General features: G+C 52.9%; 1 protein-coding gene across 6 annotated transcripts; it reads right to left on the minus strand.

Annotated features, from left to right (window-relative positions):
* Positions 1–506: 506 nt before the first annotated feature.
* On the minus strand, positions 507–27,152 carry PDE1B (phosphodiesterase 1B). 6 transcript variants are annotated; one of them, XM_061415795.1, is made up of 17 exons: positions 15,782–16,306; positions 14,101–14,193; positions 13,271–13,314; positions 10,879–10,992; positions 9,565–9,747; positions 9,318–9,384; positions 8,871–8,987; positions 6,435–6,575; positions 5,920–6,020; positions 5,712–5,837; positions 5,494–5,595; positions 4,325–4,445; positions 3,941–4,022; positions 3,538–3,646; positions 3,027–3,157; positions 2,215–2,333; positions 507–1,784 (listed from the first exon to the last, which is right to left on the minus strand). In XM_061415795.1, the coding sequence occupies exons 3-16, from the start codon at positions 13,312–13,314 to the stop codon at positions 2,230–2,232; spliced, it is 1,542 nt and encodes a 513-aa protein (XP_061271779.1). In that variant the 5' UTR covers positions 14,101–14,193; positions 15,782–16,306; the 3' UTR covers positions 507–1,784; positions 2,215–2,229. The 6 variants fall into 6 exon arrangements, with proteins under 6 accessions (XP_061271779.1, XP_061271778.1, XP_061271776.1 ...); XM_061415794.1 differs by having other exon boundaries at positions 15,323–16,306; XM_061415792.1 differs by lacking the exons at positions 13,271–13,314; positions 14,101–14,193; positions 15,782–16,306 and adding exons at positions 26,730–26,852; positions 26,940–27,152.

Raw genomic sequence — 27,152 nt, forward strand, 5'->3', positions numbered from 1 at the left:
TGACTCCCAAGCTTCAGGATGTGTTCTCTCTGCAGCTGGGAGGAGACCACCACCCAGATTCCAACCTGTTAGCCAAGCTAGATTGAGGCCACGGGGGCCATTCACGAAGAGGCCCTTGCTGGGAACTGGAAAGGTCACCTCTCCCCTTGTCCTTGACACTGGGGGGCCAGGGTAAACGACAGAAGCTGAGCAGAGGTGAATAACCTTTCTCAGACGCCACAGCCAGGCCTCTCCTGCCCACCGCTTCTGACTTTTCCAGGCAGCGGAGGGAAGACAAGATTCACCCCTCTTTAGAAGAAGTAGTATGCTGGAGAGAATAAAAAGCACTTCAGAAGAGAAAGGTCCCCTTCTGCCAGCCCTGCTGTGCACCCTCAGGCAGAACCTCACCTCTCTGGCCTCCGTATATAACAGGGCACACAAGCACCAGGGTTCTGTCAGCTTGAAGAGACTTTGCACGTGAAGACGCCCAGTGCACTTTCACCCGGCAAACAACACACGCAGCCAGGCCTGGTCTCCCTTCTTTATTGATCTCTGGCTATAGCAGGGCTCCGAGAGACCGAGGACAGGGGTCAGTCACATGCGTCTCTACCCCTCTCTGGGTGGGGTAGGAGGGACGAGTGGCAGGTGGCAGGTCTGAAAGACCGTGGATACTTCACACGCACAGGGCCCACTGTACAAATGCATGTCTGGTATTTACAAGGAAGGAGGAGGGCAGTCACTGGACTTGGGCCTTTCTGGGACAGAGCGGGGCCAGAGGAGCCTGAGGAGAGGAAGGGGTGGGGGCCTGGCTGGGCTGCCGGCTGCCTTCCACCCGCCACTCCCCACTTGTCCGAGGAAGGGGCCTCCTGGGCCAGGGCTGGGAGGGGAGGGACCCTCTCTGTCACCCTCCCCATGCGCCCTTGACCCATCCCAGCTCTCCTGCCTGTGCTCTAGGACGCATCCTGAAGGTGCTCTGCTGGGGAGACCTCAAAGCACTTTACAGACATTGGTCGGATGGGAGCCTCCCGGCCCCAGGGGAGGGGAAGGAGGCGACAGGTTCAGGACAGGTGACAAGCCCCAGGGCTGAGACCCGTCCCAAGTCCTTGAGGACCGCCCCCCCTCAGCCCCTGGTGGCTCTGGCTCCTCCTCCCCCATTCGCCATTCCAGAATGGGGGAGAGGGGAGACTGCAGAGTCTGGGCGGGGGTGGGGGTGAAGCAGTGCAGGTCTGGGGTACAGAGGATGCCCCCATTCCCAGGCCCTAGAAAGGTGCCATGCCCTGAAGGAGCCCACACCCCGCCCTGTGCAGAGCTCTGAAAACCCCCAGCTTCCTATCCTGTTCCAGCCCCTCCCAGGGGAGGAAAAGGGGGACCCAGACCTGCCAGCTAAGATCTGGGGTGGGGGCTGAGGAAACCCCCAAAATGTATTGCTTAGAAACTTGGAGGCAAAAAGGATGGGGGAGGGCCCAGGGGGCTGGCATCTCTGACCCTCCCCCCAAGCCCTGGGAAACCTCCAGGAAGCTCCCCTCCAACCAGTCATCTGGCCATGGGGAGAGTCCAGAGGCAGGGAGATGGACACAGTGACCATTGGGAGCCCGAAGTTCCCCAGTCTTGCCACCAGGAGAGTAAAGTGCACCCCAGTGGGTGTCAGGTGGGGAGGGGCCCTTCCCCCAACCCCACAATCTCTAGCATTCGTCCTTCGGGTGGGTTTTCTGTTCCTTGACGTCCATGCTCCCTCGGAGCAGATGGGGGAGCCAGTCCCGATGGATGGTGCTGATGACATCGAACACTCAGGACTCAGTGAGGACCTAAGGGAACAGAAGACCTCAGTGCTCTGATCTCTGCCTTCATCTCCAGCCTGCCTTACCTTCTTCAGGCCTGCCCCCACTCAGCGCCCTGCACGAGGGCACGGGGGGTGCTGGAATGAAGTCATGCCCCGCTGAGCTCCAGAGCCTGGGGCCTGGCTGTGCCTCTCCTGACCCTCACTCAGAGCTGCTCAGCCCCACCCCGAACTGGGGAGCTGCCCCCTCTCTTCCTGGAGGGCCTGGACCAAGAAGCAGGACACCCCCTGCACCTCACTTAGGTCCCAGCTCAGGCCTCTGTGTTCACTTCCTCCAGGTTACCGCCTGGAAGGAGAGAGGGAGAACCTCGCCTCTGCTGAAGCCCAGAGATGCCCCTTCCGAGAGGCCTGTGGGACGCCCGCCTCGCCCTCCTGCCCGCCCACTGCCATAGGCTCACCTGGGCCAGGCCCCGCTAGTCCAGATTCCCGTTCTGGTTGTGCTCGTCTTCGGCAGGGGAGGCTGGGGCCTCTTCCTCACAAGGGGACAGTTCGTCAATGGACATCTGGTTGGTGATGCCTGCAGGAGAGCGGGAAGGAAGCTGGGACCAGACCGAGCAGTATGTTTTCCCCAAACCCAAGGAATATGTGGAAAGAAGGAAGCGATTCTCACACACCCCCCCTTCCTTCAAGCTGAGCTACATTCAACCTGTGCCCACCTGGGGAGAGGCTCCCCAGCCTTGCTAAAATGCACAGCCCTCAGCCCCACGTTAAGGAAGAGATGCCTCAGCCAGGGCCACCAGGTTACCACAGCCTCAGGGCAGTACCAACAGACCGCCCGTGTGCACAGGGCCCCTTGGGCGGTGGAATACTGCTGTCCCTATCTACTCTCCAGCCCCCATTCTAGAACATTCCAGGTGGGTCAGCCTGTGCCTGATTCCTTTTCCCAACTTGGGGAAGGCGTCGGACAAAGGGCTGCTCAAGGCGCTTCGGGAAAATGGACCCACTGCTGCTCAGGCTTCCCTGGTGGGTGGCTCAGGTGGTAAAGAATCCACCTGCAACGCGGGAGACCTGGGTTCGATCCCTGGGTTGGGAAGATCCCCTGAAGGAGGGCATAGCAACCCACTCCAGTACTCCTGCCTGGAGAATCCTCATGGACAGAGGAGCCTGCCGGGCTACAGTCCATGGGGTCGATGGACTGAGCGACTAAGCACAGCACAGTTGCTCCATCAGCCGCCCTCCCAACAAGGCCTTATCCTCCCAGTGGACCCACCGCTCGCCGCCCGTTCCTTCCATTTCTGCTTGTTCTCCTGAATGTATTTGGTCCAGGTGGAGCGGAAGCTGACCACGTCAGGGTTGGGGTCTCCCACTTCTACATCCAGAGAAGGCTGGCGCCACTGGAAGCTATAAGCAGGACCCACCCACATTGTGGAGGTGAGACCCCGCCCACCCCAGGATGGTCTTCCCAGCCCTCAAGAGTAGAGGAGATGGAAGCCTCATCCTTCTCTTTTCCCTCTGCTGAGTACCCCCCAGTCCCCACCCCTCTCCATACCTTCCCTTCCGCTAGAAGGAAAATGAAAACAGCATTAGCCAGAAAGGCAATAAAGACAGCTAATAGGAGAAATTAAAATATGGTGGAGGGGGCGCGGGTGCAGGCCACACCCTCTGCGCCCATCCTTTCGCCCCCACGTGTGACCCACAACAGAGGAGTCGCTGTTTCTCACCTCCCCCACCAGTCGGTTCTCTCTGTGGGCCCTCTGGCCACCCCAGCCACCCTCACTCACCTGGGCTGGTTTTTAGACTTCGAGTCGTCGTCCCCGGTGGGCTGGACACTCTTCTCAGCCACATCGGTGAGCACAGAGAACGTGGGCTCCACAATGAAGTCGATGAAACCTGCAGTACAGATAATGCAGGGAGAAGCTGACCTGGGGAGCTGCACAGAGGACTCGGCCGGCACGCCGGTGCCCCCAGCTGCACGGAACAGTCACCTGGGGCTCAAGAGTTCCCAGTGGGGGCAACCTTTGTGATGATATCTGTGTGACCCCAGAGAACTCCACCCCAGCCCTCCACGCTCCAGCATAGCGGCTCGCCTTGACGGGAATGGGGACTGGGAGCCGTCCCGACCCAGCCCAGCCAGCATCCTTGACCTTTCCCAACCCTCTCCTCCCTGCAGGAAGGGACACTCACCAATCTGGGACTGCGCCACGAGGGTGGAAGTGCGGTCACAGAGCGGAGAAAAGGGCAGGCCCAGCTCGGCCTCCTTGTCACCCTGGGGAGCAGACAGGGTGGGGACTTATTTCAGTCTACCCGGTTGGGGTGCAGCTGCGGGTAGAGGGGCTGCCGGGGGAGAAGAGGGAGCTCTGTGCCTTTGACCTGGAAATGAGCAGCATGCAAATGCCACTGCCAGCAATGACTGTTAAGCTTTTCGGAGATGACATTCTATCCCATGGGTCTGGGATCAGGTTGGCAGCTGCAGACAGCTAAACAAGGAGCTGGAGGAGGAACAGGGAACTTGGAAAACATGGAGGAGAGAAGGCCCCATGGGCAAGGGCAGACAAAGATGCCCCCTACCTGGCGGAAGAATTCCTCCATGAGGGCCTTGGTCCAGCGGCTGTGAACCGACCACTGCTTGGTGGGGTGGCTGATGTCAGCAGCATGAAGCAGCAGAGAGAGGGCCTTGGACTTGTCAATCCTGTCGGGGCAGGTGGAAGGGAAGGGAGACTGATCGTTTAGGAAAAGGAAGCCTGGACCATTCCTAACTTCCCATCACACTCTGTCTCTCAGATCTAACGTCAAATACCCTCTGAGACAAGATACACATACACACACGCGTGCACACACACACTTACATATGTATAGGAAACAGCCCAAGCTCTCAGAATCAAAGGGCCCGGAATCAAATCCCCACTGTATGTTTCAAACACTGACTGTGTGATGTACAGCAAGTTACTTAAAATTTCCATATTTCATTTTCCCCAGTCCTAAGCAGAAATCAAAACAGGATCTGCCACAGAGAGTTGTTCTGAGAACTAAATGACATACAACATATAGGTATTTAGAATAGTGTCTGGCACCTAATAAGTGCTCGGTAGACATTACCTATAATTATTATTATAATAATTATTATTATGATTCGCCAACAATGACACGCTCCGACCCTGCCCACTCTCCCACACACAGACACCGTACATTAACACACACCTTCAGGACACACACAAACACAGTCTGTTCTCTCTTACATTTATATACTCCCACCCACTTTTTTTTTTCCCCATCCACTTTTAAGCAACATTAGATGTAATTAGGACATTTGTTCTGTGTTGTTTTTTTTTTTTAACCTCACACAACTCTCCCAGTAGCCCTGTTAGAGTGGGGGCTGGCAGTGAGCTATTGTGGAGGGGGGCATATCATTTTCACTTCTCACACATAGGGAAACGAGTCCAGAGGGCTGAATGATTTTCCATGACATTCCAGAGTATACCTGTCCTGAAGCTTCCCTGAGGACACCAGTCTCAGACCCCCACCTCAAACGCTCTGCAGTAGTCCAGGTGCCTGAGTTGTCCACACACCCAAAGCCAGGTGCGCATCCATCACACACACCAGATACCCTCAGATACCTGGAGCCAGGAGAGTTTCTACATCCTGGTAAGGACTTGGCACACCCATTGCCCTGTGGATGCCCTCCAATTCACATAGCCCTCACTCTGGCCTCTCCCCAGCCACGCCCCACCAGATGTCACCTCTCCAGCTGCTGCAAGGCTGTCTTCATGGACTTCACTTGCTGGAAATGGCAGGACATGTCTGTGGCCAACACCATCTCAATGACCAGAGCCCGCAGCTCTCTGAAGGGACAGAACCCGAGGAGTGATCAGCACTGCTAGACAGGAAGCCTAGGAAGCAGGAAGAGGGGGCTGGGATGTGGGGTCTCCAGGGATGCCCACGCCTGGCTTCTGCTCACACAAACTCATCCTTGGTGAGGTTGATGAAGATGTTCATCTCGTCGTCCTGCATCATTCGGAAAACCGAGCTGATGTGGTGATTCTCCAGCACTGAGCGGTCGTTGTACAGGATGGCGCATTCCGATCTGCAAAGCACAAGGTCACCACATACAGCCCCCTGTCCCGCCACCGCCCCCCGCCCTCGCCTGCCGCATCCCCACCCCTCACTTGGTCTGGATGTGGAAGCTGTTGGTAGTGCCAGTGTGCTCGTAGTCGTGGATGGCTGCAGCAAAGATGATGGCCAGGACCTCAATCTCCGACAGGCAGTGCTGGGAGAAAGACAGACAATCAGAGGGGGCTGACGCCCTGTCGACTACCCAAAGACCTCCACACACAGGCTGGACCGCTCATCCCAGCCCTTCCATTCTTCACGTCCAGCTCTTGGGCTAAATGCAGTCAGGTTTCTCAGCTCCCAGAACTGCCAAAGACCCTCTTCCATCCCTACTAACAATATTCCCTCTGCATCTGGCCACACAGCCCCAGCGCTGCCCAGGAAGTTACGGTCCACCCAGGAATTCTCTAGAGTGAATAAGTCCAATCCAACTCTGTAAAGACTTTGGGATGCCAAAGAAGAGGACCCGAAGAGAGAAAAACGAAATGAGTGTATCAACTGTAGGCTGGACTCGCCGAGTCTGCAGCCATAAGACCCTGAATCCCAGAAGAGTGACCTCCAGGGCACCTACCACCATCCCTGTGCGGAGCAAGAAGCAGTGGACCGTCTGGGTGACGTCAGCTGCGTGGATCTGGTTGTGGTAAGGGTTCTTGTACTTTCCGTAGCCTGTCTCCAAGGCATCCAGGAAAGTCATCAAAAACACAGTGGGAATCTGCAGTGGGAGAGGGGCAACTGAGATTTGTGGAGGATGTGCAAATGGCAGGCCACCGAGGACAGAGGTCAGTGAGGCCCTTTCATGAAGAGACGGCAGGGCTAGGGGAGCACTGGCCCTGCAGTGAACCGGGCTCGCATCCTGGCTCCACACCCGCTGGCTGCGTGACCTTGGGCAAGCCACGCGCCTCCCTGTGCCTCTGATGCTTAATGGAAGGGTGAAGATACTACCACCTACCTTGAATTTAATGAGATAAGTACAGTACAAGGTACTTAGCAAGTGCTCTCCCAAGAGTAGCTATAATTATTATTATTTCCCTGGAGATTTTTAAGAAGAGGAAAGAAAATTTCCTTCCAATCACCCCACCCCATCCCCAAACCAATACCATGGAGAGGGGCTCAGAAGCAGGGGAAAGAATAAGAAGACCTGGAGAGGACCCTCTAGCCAAGGTAGATCACCCCTACCTCTGAGAAGCCTTCCCCCACCCTCTGTCCACTAAACACACACACACACACACACACACACACACAAGCACCAGGAGCCAGAGCTCTATCGGGCTCAATGCTCTCCAGGTCTCTGCATATGCCCTGGGGCATGTTCACCTCCTTCAAAGGCCCAAGGCCCCCAGAGGGCAAGGCTGGTGTCTGCCACCTGCCCCTGGATCTCTGAGGCTGCGAGGAGAGCAGGGTTCAGGGCTTGGGGAACCCTCTGTAGAGATGAGCAGCGGTGGCGAGACACAGAGGAGGTGCCCTAGTCAGTCAGACCCTAACATCCCCCGCCCCCACCCCTGGAGGGCTGTGCCCCAAATTCAGGGAATTTTAAAGGACTGTTTCCATGACAACTGCCCTTGCTTTTGCGTTGCCATGGAGTCCCTGGAGGAAGGGAAGGGAAGGGGAGGGGCAGGAGAGGGGCCGGGTGCCCAGAAAGGGAATGTGGAGCTTAAAAGAGCTGCTCCAACTGGGGTCTCTACTGGGCAAGGACTTTAGAGCATGAAGACCCCTCTCTCTAACTGCCTTAAGGCAAGGCAATTTGGGGGTGGGCAAAACCCAACCTGAGGTAGTGACTCTTGGGGTCCCCCAGAACCATCCTTCCTTGGTGTCTGGAGGAAGTCTGAGAGCCAGTTTGGAGAAATGTGAGCTGAGAAAAATCTTAGGAAAAAGAAGACCCTGCTATTCTCTGTCCTGGAGAGGGCAGGATTGCAAAGAAGAAAATGAAATGGCAGAAGAACAGGCCTTAGGGAGGCCTGAAGAGAATCTCAGAGCATCTTACCAAACTTCTGGGAACTCTCTTGAGAGTTGTTGTAAAAGGAGGAGTCAAGGGTCAAGGAAAGGCTCTCACACACCAATACTCTGTTATAGTGAGGTGGAGGCAGAGGGTGGCAGAGGACTTTCCAGAGCCCTCTGGGAGGGCCTTCCTACTGGACTCCTTTGACCACCCCTCAAGCCCCTCCATGGGACATGGCAACCCATGTCACCAGTATTCTTACCTGAAAATTTCCATGGATGGAGGAGCATGGTGGGCTACAGTCCATGGGGTGGCAAAGTCAGACACAACTGAGCGACTGAGCAACTGAGCACACACCATGCATCCCCCTCAGAACACACGCTTTCTTCTCCGATCTAACGTCTACTGTCACTCCACCCAAGTGCAGACCTAATATCCCCCTCATCCTCCAACTGTGGTTTCTCCACAAGGAAGTGATTTTTTCCAGCCCCTGTTCCCCAAAGACGCTCTCTCCTGGCACAGGATCTGAAGAAGATTTTAATCCCATATTCTTCCCGGCCAGCCAAGCTGAAGAGCAATTCTCCAGCCCTACCTAGCCTTGCCAAGAGCTGATCCTTTCCATAAAATTCCTTGGACAGAGCCGGAGGGGGAGGGGAGGAGAGGCCCCACCACCACCACCAAAAAAAAAAAACAAATGGAGAGACATTAGTCCTGCAGAGCACCAGCTGACAGCCTCTGGACCCCAGGCCTCCAGTGTCCACGGGCAGAAGGGCTGAAACAGGGGGCTGAATTGCAGCCAGGCTGGAGAGGACAAGTTAGGGGCCAGAGCAAAGGAGAAGAGGAAAGAACCCTGGGCTGGACAGCCACAGGCTAGAACCTTCCCCTGGAAAGCAGTACATGAAGCCAGAGGCTGGGACTGCAGCAAGCGGAGGAAAGGCCAGACTGCGGTGGGCACAGGGTGACTTCCCCGACAGTGAGACCGAGCCAGAGAGCCCGTAGAATGTGCCTGTGGGAGCAGGGTGGTGGGAGTGGGGAACCCTGCCCAGAGGCAGAGGGAGGAGGCTGCCCGACCTTAAAGCGGCTGATGAGGTTGTGCCGAGTCAGCAGCTCAAAAACGATGGTCCTCAGGGCGTGGTCATCTGCTGCCCGGTTCAAGGAAAAGACATCAAAGCACCAAAGGTCCACGTTCTATGGAGAAACAAGGAACTAAGCAGGGAGACTCCCAAGACGGACATCCCAGCAGCAGCAAGGGCTGCAGTTAGACTTCAAGGAGGACTTCCCAATGATTACAGACACATGGGAAGCAGGAAAATAAGTAGTAAACAGGCCTCTTTCTTCCTGGATATCATTCAGTATGGGAGAGACAAGAAGTCAGAAGTTTGCCTCTTAAGTGGGTCAAAGTTGTTTTGAGAACCAAGGAAATGACAATTAAAAAAGGAAGTAAAAATCACCCCAGAGGAGTCTGAAAGTCCTGAGGACTATTCCATCCCTCACCCCTAACCTTCTCCCCGGGATCACCTTGAGACAGTTGAGGACGGCAGTGGAGTAGGTGGGGCCCACAGAGGTGTACGTTCTCCGGAACATCCTGAGGGAGAAGAAGGAAAGGAGCCCCTGAGTGAGGTCTGATCATGGGGTCTGATCAGGCGGGGCTGGGCGGTTGGGCCAGGGGCACATGGGCTGGTGATACAGTGGAGTCCTGGAAGACACCCCTGGGAAAGAGGGCCACCGCCAGGGGCCGAGGGAGGCAGGACGTGGGGAGCCTCACCGCTCCACAAAGATGCCAGCCTGCACCGCGTGCACGATGCTCCGGAACTTGGGCTTCTCTTCCGCTCGGCGGCCTTTGGCCCGGGTCTGCTGGGTGAAGGTGGAGGCCAGCCAGTCCCGCACCTCTGAAGGCACCGCATCAGACCGCAGCTCCTGCAGCTCATCCTCCGTGTCCAGGATTTGCCTGAGGCCCCAGAGCGGGAGTCACAGAGGAAAGGCTGCAGGCGCTTCCACAGCCTGGAGACCCTGGGCCCAGCCACACCCCACACCCTGGAAACTCTCACACCAGCCTCTCCCTTCGCTGACCCTCCCTTGACTTTCTTTTGCTAAGCCTTTTTACTTCTGTTTCTGTATCTGATGTTGCCAATGATGAAACAGGTCACTATGTGAGAGTGAACACCCCAGTTCTGGAAGCATTCAAGCAGCCAGTGGCATGGATATCACCTGTCGAGGATGCTCCAGACCAGCAACACCGTCCAGCAGAAATAAAATGCAAGCCATATATAACTAAGTTTTCTAGTGCTTGTGTGCGTGCTAAGTTGCTTTAGTCACGTCTGACTCTTTGCAACCCCATGGACTGTAGCCCGCCAGGCTCCTCTGTCCATGGGATTCTCCCGGCAAGAATACTGGAGTGGGTTGCCATGCCCTTCTCCAAGAGATCTTCCCAAGCCAGGGGTTGAACCCAGGTCTGCTATGTCTTCTGCATTGACAGGCGGGTTCTTCACCACTAGCACCACCTGGGAAGCTCAAGTTTTCTAGCAGCCATATTCAAAAGGTAAAATCTCCTTAAATGATAACTTTCCTTTAACCTAATATGCTCAAAGTACTATCATTTCAACATGCAATCAATATAAAATATATTAATAAGACATTTTACATTCTTTTTTCCAAGTCTTTGAAATCCAGCATGTTTTTCTACATATACATGTACATCTCAGCTCACACTTGCTACATTTGAAGCCCCACTAGCCACGTGTGACCTGGGCAGACCAGGTCTGGAAGGCCTCTGCCCTGGGAAGAAGGTGAGGATGCGATGAGCTTTAAGGTCCCTGCCAGCTCTGGAAAGGTCTTCTCCTCCTGATAATCTGTGTTTGTCTCTCTCTGCAAGTCTGTTCCTCTGCCTCCTTATCTCTGCTGATAATTCTACCTATAGATCTATCTGTCCTCACTCCCGGCCTCCCTCCTCTGGCCCTGTCACGCGTGTCTATCCCCAGCTTTCTGTCTGACTCCCCGTCCCTGGATCACTGTGTCTGGCTGGCATCTTTCTCTTCTGTGTGTGGGTTTTCTCCCCGCCGCTCCGCGTCACCACTCTCACCGAGTCTCATCTATATAGACGGCCTCCAGCAGAGAAGCTGTGTACTCCAGGTTTTTCTTCAGCTCCTCAATGTTTACCTCCCCGTTCTCCAACTGCTTCACCATGTAGCGCAGCCTGTGAGGGTGCGGGTACAGAGAACCTGCTTAGGCGCCGCTACCTTGTCAAGAGAACAGGATACCTAATAGGATGCGTGTTCCAGAAACAGCCACAGCCTTCTATAGCGCATTAATCTTTCTAACAGAATAACAGCAGCTAGTGTTTTTCATCACAGGCCATTGCCACCGCCTGCACTAAGTTTATCTACCCCCCCAAAGTTAAACCCCAGGCTCTTCCACAGTCCCCGCCCACCTCTGACCTCTCAACACCTCCCCTTTAGTCAGTGTTTCCTGAAAACTCTCGTTTAGATTGCCTGGGGCCCAGCAGAATTAGGCAGGTACAAGCCCCTGGGGTGATGTTTTGAGGATGATCTGTTTCAAAGTCTGAATAACCAAGAGATGAAACTGCCTATTTCCCTCTGATAGAGGACTTTGGGAACAACAGCCATCAAAAGGGCCCCCAGCATTCTTTCATTATGTCTCTTGGTTTGGGCAGGGAGGGGGTACATGTCCACAGCCCCTCTGTCCCTGGCAGGGATGGCGAAGACACAGAACAAAGACCAATCTGAATGCTTTCGCCGGGCCTCACGCCATTCAGGCAGAGCTAATGGATTATGATTCCAGAATCCATCAACCGGGACAAAGCGCAAGATTAACCCCTGCCTCCCTGGTGTCACTCCAGAGACAGCCTCTGGCAAAGGGTGACTGTACCCCTCCCCTATTTCTGCCGTGAGGCAGCTTCCCCCAGAGCCAAAGTGGTGAGGGTGGGGTCAGGGGTCTCACTGGATGCTTTGCCTGAAGGGACCATCCCTCATATTTTGCACTCACAAATTCTGGGGGATTAACTGGGTGGTTTCTTAAAAGTCTGCTTTATGACTGCCTGAGACCAGCCCAGGCAGTCATAGGTACACAAAGCTCTCTGATTTTAGGTGGTGATTTTAAAGAAAGCGATGAAACATTCCCCTCTGGCTCCTTCTCGCAGCTCTGCCCCACCCCACCTAAAAGCAAGGTGAGGTGAAACAGTGGCCAGCACAATTCCCCACTGTGAGGGGCTTCAGAAACCCAAGGTCACCCTATGAGTCAGGGAGAAGAGTATGAGTCAGGGACCAGAGGCTGAAATTAGCATCGATTCCCAGGGATGCTGGGGGAGGGAGAACAATGGCATTCCTGAACAGAAGCAGCTCTAGAATCCTGGGGTCTCAGCAGCTTTGGAATAGGGGCGCCCAAAATAGCCAGCCCCAGGAAGCATCACCGGCCAACTCTCACCCCAGGGACCAGCAGTCCTGGCCAAAGACAGGTCTGAATTGCAGATGAGGCAGAAGGGAAAGAGGGAAAATGGAAGGGAAAGAAGCTGGAGGGTGAGGCTGCAGCCTCCTCAGTGGGCTATCCTCAAACTGCACTCCCAGCCTCCCAGCTGCGCCTCCTCCATGTGAAAAGAGCAGGCAGCTCCACGAGGAAGAGCCCTGGTTCCGTACAGCCCAGCCCCAGCTCAGGCTTCACTAGGGAGGAGGCGTAGAGGCTGACAACATAAAGGCTTTCCAGCCAATGAGCTGGAAAGTAGCGACTGAGAGCCGACCGGGGATCACACAGCCAAGAGGTACCACTGTCTCTAGGGCCCAGCCACAAGCTGGGGCTGCCCTCTCCCGCTCAGTCCCCATGGCCAGGGACCCTCGAGTCTGGGGACACAACCCAGGAAGAAGGAAAGGCCCCTGCTCCAATCCCAGCCCTAATCTTCCACTTCAATCAGCCCTTTTTACAACGGAAAACTCTGCCCACTAGGGGTCAATGCCCACCTCCAAAGTTCTGCCTTCTTTCTTGAGCCACCCTGGGAAACACACATCCTAGCACAAGCTCCCGAAATGAACAGCCAAGCCCACGGGTGCTCATTTGCATGTATTCGCATAATCTCTTAACAATGCTGCCAGCTCTACATTTTAAAAAGTGCTTTCTCCTACGTTATCTCCTTTTATCCTCACAATGGGCCTAGAGGGTTGTGGGGGGGAAGGCTGTGCAACCTTATTTCCAGTACAGAAACGCAGGATCCCAGCACAGCTCTGGGAGGTAGAAATCCCACATTCAAACTTTTCACTTCCTGGATATGAGCCCTGGGCAAGTCACTACTTCTTCATCAGTGTCTACCAAAGTGTGGCCTATGGACCACTGACATCAGAATCACCTGGGATACTGGTGAAAAAAATTTTTCTGGGTCTCCCCACACACCTACTTAACCAGATTTTCTAAGGTTTGGGTCCAAGGACCTGTGTTTTTAACAAACATCCCAGATAATTCTAACTCACCCTAAAGTTTGAGAATCTTTATTTTCAACCTTCAATTCCTTCATCTGTAAAATAATGAGGATTATAATAAACTACCTGCGTTGGTCACGTGGGCAGCACTAAACCACCCGTGAAGAGCTGCTGTTCAGTCACTCAGTCATGTCTGATTCTTTTGTAACCCCATGGACCTCAGCCTGCCGAGATCCTCTGTCCATGGGGTTTTCCAGGCAAGAATCCTGGAGTGGGTTACTATTTCCTTCTCCAGGGGAACTTCCCAATCCAAGGATGGAACTCGCATCTCCTGCATTGCAGGTAGATTCTTTACCACAGAGCCATCAGGGAAGCCACCTGGGAAGAGCTGTTAATAAGAGAATTAAATGAAATAATGCATGCAAAAGGCCTGGCATATACAATGAGGCTCTATAAACATGATTTGTATTAAAATTAACTGACCAGCATCATGCCTGCCCTACCCAGCTCACACCTCACTCCCTTCGAATCCAGCAAGCACCTGTCTTCTTGATCCCAAGTCCAGGTGAAGAACGGTGAGCCTAATTTGAATGGAGGCTGGTAATTAGGAAGCCCCCTAGCGAAGAAATGAGAGGATGATAATGACCATGATCTCTCCTTTATAATTACATACCACAATCACCTTATGGGGGTGGTTATATGACTTGTCACACAGCTTGTCCATCTCAATCAGGTTGGCCAGCCTAAAACTCATTCTACTGGAGCCTAACTGTGCCCCAAACACCGAAAGTGAGGCTGGACCCCACTGCATCATAGCTCCTTCAGTGTCAGTCATCTGTCCTTCATGGGGTGATGTTGTCTGTGGACACCATCAGACTCACAGGAAACTGGGGGTGTCTCGATCGCACTCACGATGACTTCTTGTCTGTCCTGGCAGCTGTGCTCAGAGCACACAGCATGTGCTCAAATGTTCACTGAACAAAATAAAAGGGAAAGGGGGCAGATTAATCAGGTGGGGGGCTATCTGCCAGTGCTCACAATTGAGATCTCAGCCTAGGGAGAAGAGCGTGGTTGTAGCTGGCTTTCAACACACCCCTCCCCCCAAGTTCCTCCCGCCTCCACCTCTCGATCTTGTCCAGAAGTTCTTTTACAGCTCCTGTTGAAATCTGAACCCAACATGATCCAGATACCAGAAGGAGAGGGGAGGGACGGAAAGAAAGATTAAAGAATAAATTTGACAAGCGGGGTGTCTAAGGAGGGAGCCTGGACTCGGGCAGCTGGAAGGATTCAGGTGCTAAACTTCCCCCTCTTGGAGTTACATAACTTTCCCCACGACACTTCCTGGCCTGGTGGGGGGCCTCTCGGATTCCGACGCCCTTTAGAATTAGGATCTCCCCAGACCCACCTCGCTTAAGGGGACCTCGCCATTCGTCTGCTTGGATGGGTAGGATGCTCACCCCTGTCCAGTCCTCATCCAGACCTAAGGAAAACTGGAAGCTTCCTCCCAAGAGTCCTCCCACTCCACTCCTAGCGCTGGTTCACCATCTCCACTTCTTTCTCCTTGACCTTCCCCACACCATGGGAAAGTCTCAGGTCCTGACCCCTGAAGGCCTCAGTCTCTCCCAGCTCTAAGTAGCCAGCTGGAAAAGGTAGCTTCTGGGCAGTAATAATCCCAATGCCCCAGACAAGTGCAGCTCCCCAGCCCCCATCAGATGATCTGGTGATTTCCAAAGCCCCTTCCCGCTACTTCCAGCACACACACTCCCTGAAAGATCACCGTAAGTAGAGAGCTTAGGACAGAGTAGCCTCAAGCTAAGGGACCAGGAATTGAAAGAAGAATCCTATCTCCCTTTTGGATTTTTAAGACCAGATAAGGAGATATTGGAGGAATGTGAGGTCTTAAGAATGCTGGGGTTCAAGAGGGAGCGAAAGAGGGAAAATACTGCTAAGTCACCTGCCACTGCTTAGTCACACACACACACACACCCCCATATGGGACTGTCAAGTCTTGATCCTGCTCTTCCATCAAACTACAAGTAGTAGACCCACAGCAGCCTGTCCTCTGGTCCTCTTCCTCCCCCTCCCTTCCTCCCTGGAGCCTACCTGAGGATAGGACCCTGGAGGTGACTCCTCTGCACAGGAACAGGGCTGGCCATGGGAATCAAAGTTCTCTACTTCAGAGTATCAAAATGCTGCCCCCCAGGCCCCTGGGCCCCTGAGGGAGTGGCTCCCTTTTAGGCCCCTGACTTCCTTCTCTAAGTCTCAGCAAAAGTGACCGACTGACTGAACAGAGAGAATTTAGGGGAGGGGAACAGGAGGAGCCTAGCTGGAAGGAGTGATGAGGCAGAGACCCAGCCCACAACTGGGTGAGAGGCCGCGGGAAAAGTTTCACATCTGAATCAGACTAAAAACAAGAATCTGTTCTCAGAAGAATCCCAGAAAGGACAGAAATAGCATAAGCCAGCCCCTTGCTCTGAGGAGGTGGGGCTCCTCTTTCGGGGGAAGGAAAGGGTTAGCAGGAGGCTTAAGGGGACAGGGACAGGGACAGGGAGCCATCCTGACTTTGTCCTGAAGAGGAAGTCTGCAGTGGAGTGGAAGGAGCCCTCCAGAGCGTCCCAGCTAGGCGAAGGCAGATTTGGCTCCCTCTCAGGGTCTTTTTTCCGGGGCCACTCTTCAAAATGAGCTTTAACCCACCTGCAAGGACGGAAGCAAGACAGGAAGAGAACTAGAAACTGCAGAAAAGGGGCTTGCTGAAGCTAGGGATCCGGGTATCCTTACCCAGAGACCCGCTCAACAAGGAGGAAAGCCCCCACCCAAGCAGTGACTGAAAGTCAGGAGTTGCTCATCGAAACCGAGAGGCTAGGCGAGTTGAATACTCCCAGCCCCAGTTTTCTCATCTGTCAAACGGGGACTGGGAAATAACCGTAAACTGACTGGAGAGGTCTTTTCCAGCCCAGAGGGCGAAGTGACGGGACAGCCCACGAAGAGCCTGCGGGACCAAGGCCCCCTCTCTCTCCTCCAGGCTTTGGTCCCGCTCAGGTTAGGAAGGGAAGAACCCGGGCTCTGCGGTGCGGAATGGATGTGCGCAAACAGCCCCAGCCCGCCTCCCGATTGGCTAAGGGGTGACGTCACCAACACAAGCGCATGGGGGCTGCGATTGGTCAGCGGAGGGGATGGGCGGGGCTAAGGAGAGCCCGGGTGAAGCCTAGCGCAGCGGGTGAAGAGGGTTCCGCGTAACTACGATCTACTTCATCGAGGTCTAGGGTTGATGTAGGAATGAGGAAAAGCGACTAGAGGGGATGAGTATGACAGAAGAAAGAGAAAAGAAACGGGCTAAGAGCCAGGATTTTATGATGGGAAGTCTTGCTTCATCGCCCACCGCACCCCTACCCACCAAAAGCAGGGAGAAACTAAACTACTTTGTCACTGTGCTATAGCCTTGAAGGATTATAACCAAATGAAGTTTGGGAAATTACTGGGACGAGTGGAAGTTGGCTTCAGCAGCAAAGAGGGACGAAGGTTAAATGTCTACAAGGTTGTGTGGACTCTTGGTAGCCATGAAGCAAGTGTTTTTAGAGAGAAAGGACTAGCCCTGGAGTCAGAAACCTGGCACTGCCCCTCGGGGATGCGGGACAAGTCATTCCGCCTGCTCTGTAGAAAAGCGCTTTTGGAGAGATAGAGACGCGGTGGGAGTGGGGGCAGATGGTACACCAGCAAACACCAACTCAGGGCAGTGCCCCCTCCTCACCTGACTCCAGGCCCAGCCCCCAAGCCAAGTCGGCACTAACCCCAACCCTCCTACTGGAAGGTAGAGATTTCTTAGACTAGAAAAGCTCCAAAGAGGATATCTTGTCCATCCCTCTGCTCCCTTGCCCAGTAGAACCAAAACTAGTTGGAGAAATAACGGCTTACCACATCACCCCAAGTACTTACATGCTGCATCATCCCAGCGTGCATCCCACCACGCTCATCTCACCAGCCTGTTATTAACTCTTCCTAATTAGAAAGGACATTGATCAACCACCATCCCTTCCTGGGGAGAAAAATTTCACACATACCCACTCACCCACTCATCTACACACATGCTACACTCTACTTCTGTCTGAGTTAAAGAGACTGAGAGCAAGAGCATAGATGTGATGACCCCAGAGTGAATTTTCCTCTAGCCATTAAACGTAGTTTTAAAATAGCAAGCAGTTCAACTATCATGCCTCCCTCCTTGGTCCATCCCCACCCTTCCTCACCTGCCCTGAAGAATAGGAGTTGGGATAAGGAATGAGCAAAGCATAGGTGACTCTGCCCCTGCTCAGAAAAGAGGGGTGTAAGGGGTAGTGGCTGGAGGGCTGTTGAGGAATGGATTAACTGGCTGATCTAAAGGCTTAAAAATCTCAGAAACTGAAAAAAAAAATCAAGGAAATCATCTAAATCCAATAGAAAGAGGATATTAATTAAGATCAGGAGATTTTGCCTGCCTTTTAGCACTATGTATGACCTTGAACAAGACACCCTGGGCTCCATTTTCCTTGTCTGTAAAATGGGTAAGTTCAAGCTTCATGCACTTCTCACAGGAGATCATACAAGAGCATTTGGGGAACTATAAAGTGATGTGTATATGTGAAAGATTACCATTTAGTTTTTGTTTTTGTTAATTCAGCAAAGGTTCATTACAAGTGCTCCATGAACAAAGCCCCCTGTGCCCACCCTTGTACCCAAGGCCCCTGAAATAGAAAAGCCTGTATCCCCACCACCACCATTCCAGATGTCAGGGGCTCCTCCCTGGCTCCTTATTCCACAGAGACCAGGGAAGCAGAAACTGGGGACTTGCAGAGCACAGAGCTCCAGAAACCGGGAAGAGCCAGACCCCCACCTTTCCCAAGCACTGCCACTCCCCTCACTCCCCTGGTTTCACATTGCTATACAGGCAGCCCTGGTTCGGGCAGCTGGCTGGGCACAGTGGCGGAGGTGGCTCCAGAGATAAAAATAACCCCCCTAGTGACAGAGCTAGAGTGCCATCCTTGGAGGCAGCAATCCTCAGGTGGACACGGCAGCAGTGGTGCGAGCTCTCTAGGCACTGGACAGAGGAGCTGGACGGAAGGAGGGTGGAGAGCGGATGGGCAGCACCTGGGAAGGCGGGTGGGTAGTGGGGGAAGGAAAGAAACCCAGCAAGTGGAGCGAGATGGGGGAGGGGCAGGAGAAAGTGTTAGGAAAGGAGATTTGAAAAGTGCTGCAGAAGAATGTCTGGGAAACACTGAGGAACAGGGAAGGGAGTCAACTCACACACACACACACACACACACGCGTGTGTGTGTGTGTGTGTGTGTGTGTGTGTGTGCAGGCAACTCCCCCTCTGCCTCCTGCCTAGAACCGTTTCTAACAGGTGTTCCTAGCAACAGCCCAGCGCAGCTCAGATCAGTGAGGAAGTGGGTAATCTAAGTAGCTAGAGCCTTAGCCCAGAATAACAAGAACCCAGACATCCCAGCTCCCTGCCCAGCACACAGATGAGTCACCTCTCCCTCCGGCTTCAGCCCCTGAAAGACGGAGGAAAGAGGAGGGTGGGCAGGAAGGTGAGGGGAAGACTCAGAACTCTGAACTTTGAACCCAGCTCAGAACTCTGGCTCTGGTTCACTTGTCCACACCTCCTCTCCCTCCCTGCACGATTTAATTCTGCTCGTTAGCCACCTCCACACAGACCACCCCACCAGCCCTCCGAACCACATCCCAACAGATGTTCCCAGCAGATGCCCTGCTTCTGGGGAACCTAACAGATGTTGAAGGTGGCCTGAGATGGGAGAGTGAGTTGGAAGCTTGGCAAGGGACTGACTGCCACTGCTATGGGAGTAGCTCTAGATTCTGGATCAGCAGGATTTGAGTCTGGTCCCAGCCCTGCCCCCACTTTACCAACTATTTCTGGGCATCAGTTTCCCTCTCTGTAACACATTATGGTTCTCAGATTCAGTGCCTGGGTTGGAGACACTAGGAAAATAGGGTGCCTGAGTAGGAGTTTATCTTTTTTGACTGGCTCACTGCTTCACCCAACTTAGCCCAAAACTGATGCTTTAAAGGAAGAGTGTGGCTTTCTTCTTTATCATAGGGAGGTTACATTCTAACCTCCATGAACTTTCCGGGAAGTTCTCCTGCATGTCTATCTTCAGTCCATCTTGCTTCAGTAAAAAGAACAGCATATTTTCTTGGCATTTCAAAGAGTAGAAAGGAAGAGAACAGTCAGGACAAAGAAGTGTTTGGGATGAGTCTGGTGCAATTTGATTTATTATAGTTCTCTCAGACTGGGGTTGCTAAAGCTACTGCTTGTAGACAAGAGGCTGGGGTTTAGGGAGCCTGGCAACACTGTCAGCATGCGTGCACGCTCAACCCAAGAAGTTTCCAAACAAGGTGGGCACAGAGGCGAGAACTAGGAGGATGGTGCCAAGTTAGATGTGCAAGAGCTGATAAACAGGGAAGCAGAGAAGCCAAGGAATAGGAAGGAAAGAAGCTTCTCTGGCCCCCAGGTCCTGCCTGCCAGAGCATCATTAAGCCCCCCTGGAAGGCAAGCTCCCTTCTCAGCCTAAACGGTGCCAACACCAGCTGGCCGCCTAATCATCCCACTGCAGCCACTGTGATTATTTGCAAGTCTGACTTCTCCTTGCAGCTGTGGACTCAACTGACCTGGGGACTTGGCTGAATCCAACATGGTACCACCTGAGCACCTGCTTTCCAGCTTTCCTCCCAGCCCTAAGCGCCCAGGCCTCTCCCTGAATATGTCCTTTTCCCCACCACACCTGCTTAGCCACCAAAACCCCATCCCAGCTCCCTCGGTGGACTTCTGCCAGGTCTGGGATGCTGAAGTTATATCCTAACCTGCTCTTTTCTTCCCAGACAGGGAGAAGATATAGTAGAAGATGCTGCGGGGAGAGGAGCCACTGTAGGACTGGGGACATGGGGGACAGAGGGGCGAGGGCTCTGGCACTAGGGACCTCCCTGCAGTGGGCGGGTCACAACTCAACTTTTCTACTTTTCCCTTCTGAGTAGCCCTTCTTCCCCCTGAAGTCTCCTCTTGGCCTCACTCACTGTTCCCAGGATTCTCTCCCAGTTCTCTTGGACCATTAAGTCTTCCTCCCTTAGGGGATAATCTCATTATCTAACAACTTCCAGTCTCCCAGTGGTCTCGCCTGCAGCCCACCTGCTGCCCTGGTTCTGTCCCCCTTTCTGTGCTGCTGTCCTGGGGACAGCTGGAAAATAGCTACTCAACTTCTGTACCTGTGAAAATCAGTCCCCTGAGACCCAAAGGCAATTACCTGGCTTTCTCCCTAGAGGAGCTGGGAGGATGAGGTCACTGAGAAGACAAAAGAAAGGCCTTGTAGAATACAGGAGTTGAGGCTGGACTCCTAAGGTGGCCTCAAATGTGCCTGCAGCAACCTTGCCCTGAACCATCACAAGGATACCTGGGCCTGGAGAAGCCCCACCCCCCGGGTGGGCAGGGATGTTTCCAGACTCCTGGCCAGGGTGAGTGGGGACTAGGCCAGAATGAGGGGGTAAGCCAAAGGGAATAGGGAGAGAGAGGAAGAGGGACACGAGAGAGCACCATAGTGCCCAGCAGAGAAAGAGAAGCCAGAGAGAGATGGAAACAAAGGAGGGAAAGGGCGGAGGAAAAGATGCAGGAAAAATTAAAGAGGAAAACAGAGGGAGCAGAAAAGCTGAAAACAAGTCCTTGATGATCCCTTTAAAGACACAAATAAGAGGAAAGATCTCTCTCAAGTTTCCTAGCTCCTCCATCCCAGTCTGATGGGGGTGTTTGAAAAAAAAGAGGGGAAGATGTGAAACAACCCCTGGCTTGCATTCAGGAGCTCCCTGCACAGGGGGCAAGTGGAAGGGGTCTAGAGACATCCACGCTTCCCTCCCCCTGGGTCTCTCACCTGGCCTTCCAGTCCCAGCTTCATCCCCAACCTATGGCACCCTCCTCCTGGCAAAAGTGCTAAGTGCAACCTCAAATGCAGGATCTCCACCGTCTTTTTAACCAGCCTCCAGGGCAACCAGAGTGGTATTTGGGTTCTAAAGGACTACACAGATTCTTTAAAATAGAATGTGTCATAGCTGATCATATCACCCCAGGCCTAGAGACTTAGGATAAATGCCAGAGGGGAATTTCCCCAATGCTTTTGGAACTCACCAACAGCAGTCCCTAGGCGCCCTGCACCCACTACATCTTACAAGGGCAATTGTTCCGTCCACTTCTAGTTTGCCCAATTGAAAAAAAGATGATAGAGAGTAAGTCTGTCATCTTTTCTTTTGACCTTAGAGGACCACACCTTTTGTGGGACAGCCCTCCTCCTAGCCCACCCAGCCTCCTATTCTCTAAGCTCAGTCACCTGCCTCACCTCCTCCAACCACTCATCACCAAGACTCTTCCAAATCAGGCCCCAGACAGCAGGACTCAAACCTACTATATCATTCATATTCCTGCCTCTTGAATCTTGATTTTTCTCATCATCCAAGCCAGTGACTGCCCATTTATTACTACTCTGCTGCCTCTTCACCCAGCAAGCTCTCCCAGGCCGAAAGAGCATCAGAGTTTATCATTTAAAAACCACTTTCATATGGATGATACCAAATAAAGAATAGGGACACAGAGAGACTATGTGACTTCAAGATCATGCAGCTAGCCTTTGGCAGAGGGGGAACAGGAACTCAAGTCTCCCAATATTCCCTCTGCTCCTCCACTGCCATCACCCTGCCTCCCTGGTCTCTCCCCTGAAGCCACCTATTGTGACCAGAGGTTTGTGAAGGTCTTCCACTGGTCGGAATTTGAATTCCCCCTCTCTCTGCACATCCCCCTCAGCTTACTGCAGGAATTTTCCACACTCAACCATCAAGATATGCCTCATTCAAGACAAAGTTGACAGGTAAAATAGAAACCTCTGATGGGAGAGGGGATATAAAACCCAGGGAGGAGGGATTCCCTTTGCCAGGGTTGGAAGTAAAGGAGGAAGGGGCAATCCAGGGAGGAAGGAACTAAAAACCATTCCCACCAAGGCCTCAGAGAAATGATGCTCCTTCTTCTCCAGAGGCCCAAGAAGCCACAGTTTATCCCGCAGTCTTCATGGCAGCTCCACAGCCATGTGCAGAGAAAGGACAGCAGCACAAAAAGAACCACAGAAGCTTATTCCGTGGGGCAGACACAAAATGAGGACTAAAGGTAGAAGACATCAATGAGGCATTCAGTCCTTTCCTTCGGCTTCTTTCTCCTGTGCATTTGCTCTCCCCAGGATTGTCCAAAAATCTGAGTTGTCACAAACACATACACAGATCACACATATCTATCATCCCATTACCTAGACACACTCACATACACAAATACATCATCTCATTCATACATAGGACAATTTCAGGTATTCAGGTAAGTGCATATTTATTATCAGACATACTGTTTCTAAACATACAAACAAAGAAACATCATTATGGAGCTCTGACGTCACCAACTGTCCTTGTCACACACATCAGCCTTTACCTAGATACACCAGATACATGCGTATACATGTCAGGCATTCACAGTTTCATTCTGATACATCTTGTTCACATTTCCAGATTGTTTCTGTAACTCCTTCAGTTCCAGGCTCTGTTCGGAGGTTCTCAAACCCCAGCACTTTTGAGCATCACCCTCTAAAAACAATAACAAAAACAACCTCTCCTTTTCTCCAATTCCCATGCCTACTCCCCTCCCCCACTGCACACAGGAACACATGCACCACAGAATCAGAGACGGAACTGGGCTCTGTGACATATACAGGTATATTCATTCATTTGTTCATTCTTTTGTTTAAGAGCAATTATTGAGGGCCTGTTATGTTCTGGGTAGCACACTAGATTCTGATGCAACAAAGATGGGCAAAAATAATCCCCAACTGTGTCCTTGCTCCAGCTCCCCTGAAATGACCTTGAACCACAGCTTAGGACATTGAGTCTAAACCATGGAAGCCTGAGCGTGCACCACGTAGAGAAAGGAAAAGAGAAAGGGATTGTTTTATGCTATGCCAAGGAAGAGGGAAGTCTTGTCTGTAAAATTTCAGAAGAAACTGGAGCAAAGAGAAGAGTGAGGCTTGTACTATCCTGGGAGAGAGAGAGAGAATTCATATATGTGCTTGTACTGTGTATAACCCCCCTCCAAAGTAAGCGATGAAGCAGAAACCAGAATGGTTGGATTTTACCACTTGGGTGGGTGTCAGAAAACAAGGAGCAGGGGGCCTCCCCTACTCTCCACTCTCTTTGATGGAGTTAAACCATATGACAGGCTCCACAGGATCAGGGACTGAGTCCATTTTGCCCACCACCATATCTCCAGCACCCAGCACATCATCTGCCCCACAGGAGGCACTCGATTAAGAGTTGTTGAAGGAATGAATGAGCTAAGGATGGCAAACCAATCTCCACTCATAGTTTTTCTTGTTTTGCAAAAGACACCGAAAAACCTTTCCATTTCTACTGGCCGTCCCCCACATTCCTCAAGGCTCTCTGGTCTCAGAGAAGAGTGGGCAGACTAGCCCAGTCCTTCATCTTAATGTTAGAGATGCCGAAATTTGTCCTGGTTCATCCATTATCCCTGAAGTGCCTGGCTCAGTGTCTCCCATGCCTCAGCTTATGAGTCTGCTTACTTAGGAAAATTTCCCCTAGGTAGAGGTGAAATCCGACAGCTAATATGTTCCAGATTCTGAATTTATCTTTGGCAGAATGCTAGTATGGAAAATAGAATTCCTGGATACCCTTCCCAAGAAGAAATTGCCCTGCACAATTATATTCATATGGGCTTTTTTAGCCAGAAGAAAAAACACCAGGCCCAGTTTCCCTGAAGAGACCCTCAATGTCCCAGATTAGAAATTAAAAGGGTAGTTAGGATGGAGGAGATAGGACATGTTGAGCAGCAGAATATTCCATCTGTCTTCATTTGACTCTGTGTGACCCCATGGACAGCAGTCTGCCAGGCTCCTCTATCCATGGGATTCTCCAGGCAAGAATACTGGAGTGAGTTGTCATTCCCTTCTCCAGGGGATCTTCCCAATCCAGGAATCGAACCTGGAGTCTCCTGCATTGCAGGCAAATTCTTTACTGTCTGAGACACCAGGGAAGCCCATTCAGTATCTAGTCCTGAGATAATCATGCCCATCTCCCTGTTTCCAGACTAAATAGCTCCTTCCCACCTGGGCCTTTTTGGGTACAGGTGGTGATTGGGGTGGGGGTGGGAGTTTTATTCTATTTAAGGTGGAAATGCCCTCTTGGCTCACCTCTTCAGAAACCACTTCACCCTGAGAGCTGTCTCCCTCTCCTACCCAGAAAAATCCTCAATCCTTTGCTTTCTCTTCATCTGACTGGCAAAGCCTCCCCAGGATTCAAATCCTCCCCAGGGCCAAATCCAGTAAGCTATCAACTTCAGATCTACCTTGGTATCAAGATCTTCCTCTGCTTTGAGACTGGGAATCTATCCTTGGTAATTAATATTGAGGAGATGGTACTTCTCTGGATAAGTTATGACATGTAGCTGGAGCTCTTAAGGACCAGATTGCTGAAGCGAGTGAAAACCAGAACAATCTCATCAATAAGATTAGTGATCCTTGTCCACCGTGATCTCCTGCAAGGATGTCTCAGCTAACAGGCTCTGTAGGGGCAGCTGCCTCCACTCCCTTCCTCCCCTGGGTTTCAGTGCCTTCTTCTGAGGGTCCTGTTTTCTTGCCATAGGCCACTTCTCACCCTAAAGGAAGCAACTGCAATGTGCTTCCAGAAAAGCTCTGTGGTTAGAAAGGTGTGGGAGAGAGTGAATGGGTAGACCCACCTCTTTTGCAGGGCCCCTTATCTGGAACAGAGGCAAGGGGAAGATATGATGAGCCACTCGTGCTGTGGGAAAGCATCCTGGGATGCTTGGGTTGTCCTATTTCTAGACCCTGAGGTCCCTTCTTTGCCTTTCAACCACTTCCCTACCTACCTTTCTTGCCAGCTTAGTTACCATCAACAGAGCAGGGTTTTCTATCAAGAATCACCCGGGTGCTCCTCCCAACAAAAACTGACTCAACCCGATTTTCCATTTCTTCATCCCAGCACCTCATTCCAAGGATTCATGGAGCCCGCAAGTTGCACTGGCCAGAGGCAGCAAAGGAGGGGACCGAGAAGCACATTTGGATTTCAAGCCTTGTTGCCCAACGTGCCTCCATTCTCCCTAAGGCCTTTCTAAGCAGCTGGTATGTAAATCAGACCCACCAGCCCAACATAAAGGCATCATCTTATCGCCACAGGTGAAGTATTTTTAAAACAACACAATCATAAGCATCTATCCATATACAATCCCCATCTCTCCCTCTGCCGGAACCTAGAAATGAAAAGCTTCAGTGCTCACAATTGAGAATATTGGGGAGCAACTGCGTGTTGAGGCTGTGTTCCCTGTATTTCCTCACCAAACATCTGCAGTCTCTCTCCTAGGGCCATGGGGAGTCATAGCAGGGAGAGCAGCACTTTCTTTTGCTTTCTGGTTAAGGATCAACAGACTGCAGAGATTATCGGGTGGCAGCTGACAGATAAACATGGTACATGGCTTGTCTTTGAACCAATCCTCTTCTTCTCGGATAAGCAGGAAGAAAACTTCCTCTCCTTCCCTAGAACTGGAGTATGGGACACCTGAATCTTTCCCTTTCCCATTTATTCCTCTCCACATCCCCTCTTCCTGCAAAAATAAGAAAAGATGCCTTGGTGTGCTTGGAGATCCTTGGGAGACCCTACAGTGACAAAAAGGCTTTGACAGTTACCTTGCCCCAGTCAACCAATCTCCCCTCACCACCACCCCAGCTCCCAGGTTGGGGCTCCACGCCCTCTCCCCCAGGACAGGGTTCCCCCCTTCTCTAGATCCTAGGTGGGTCCCCATCATTAATATGTATGCAGAGTGTGTTTCCAGGCCCCAAGAGAGATGAACAGCTCAGGAACGGGGCAACCCCCTCCGCTACCCCCACCCTCTGTAGGATGCAGGAGGCAGAAACCACCAATCCCAGCCGAGATACGTATGACCCACAGGTTGGCACAAGTATCCCCATGCACTGGACCTGCATCTGTGTGCAGTCACTCTACAGACCTCTCTGTGACCCTGGGACACTCATGTACACACATGTGATGTGCCTCACATCTACCCAACCCTGCACATAAGATACGTGTGAGTCAGCCTGGCACCTCCTGAAAGCTGCCCGTCCGCAGCCCTGCCAACACCGCAAATATTGTGCCGCCTCTCTGCGCCGCATGTGTCACCCAGGGGGTCAGCAGGCACCTCGTTAGCTCTGCAACTCCTAAACCCGCTCCAAGCGGCCGGCTTGCGGTGCACATGCCTTGCACATGTGGCCTGGCCACGCGTGTCCGGGCAGCTTATGTTCTCGCACCTGCCAACATGTGTGCCCCAGTGAATCCACCGGCCCGGCTTCAGCTACCTCCCGCACCCCTTTCAGGCTCCCTGAGATCCCTTCCCCCAATCCCCACTGGCCCGGAGACTCACAGAGACCGGAGCTTAATCCACATCTTCTTGCTGGGGGCTGACTTCAGCTCCAGGGGTGAAGGGCAGTCCGACTCTAGCATCTCAGGAGGGCTGCGGGGGGACAGCTCCATGCTCAGCCTCCGTCTACGGAACCGAGGGAGGAGACAGCACCGCGGTTCAGCTCAGCCCCCAGCTGGCAGACCCGCGCCCCCCAGCCCAGCCCCTTCCCACCTGCGGCTGGCAGGGACCAGCCAGGCCGGGGTCTCTAAAGCTCGGCCCAAGCTGGCAGAGCTGCAGTTCCTGCGGCTCCTCCTCTCCCGCTGCCCAGCCGAGCTCTGGGCTCCCAGTCCGAGCTCTCCGCGCCGCCGCCGCGCGCTGCCGGAGCCGCCTCCTCGCTTCTCTCCTCCTCCCCGGGCCGGCTTCCCCTCCCTCTCTCCCCCTCCC

The sequence above is a fragment of the Bos javanicus genome, chromosome 5, assembly GCF_032452875.1.
Source record: "Bos javanicus breed banteng chromosome 5, ARS-OSU_banteng_1.0, whole genome shotgun sequence".
Lineage (NCBI taxonomy): Eukaryota > Metazoa > Chordata > Mammalia > Artiodactyla > Bovidae > Bos > Bos javanicus.

Coding starts and splice junctions, on each gene's coding strand:
- PDE1B (XM_061415792.1), bottom strand. CDS start 26,839: ATGGAGCTGTCCCCCCGCAGCCCTCCTGAGATGCTAGAGTCGGACTGC. Junction 9,748..10,878: donor GTCTATATAGATGAGACTCG/GTGAGAGTGGTG, acceptor CTGGGGCCTCAG/GCAAATCCTGGACACGGAGG. Junction 6,021..6,434: donor TGCTCCGCACAGGGATGGTG/GTAGGTGCCCTG, acceptor TCTTTCTCCCAG/CACTGCCTGTCGGAGATTGA.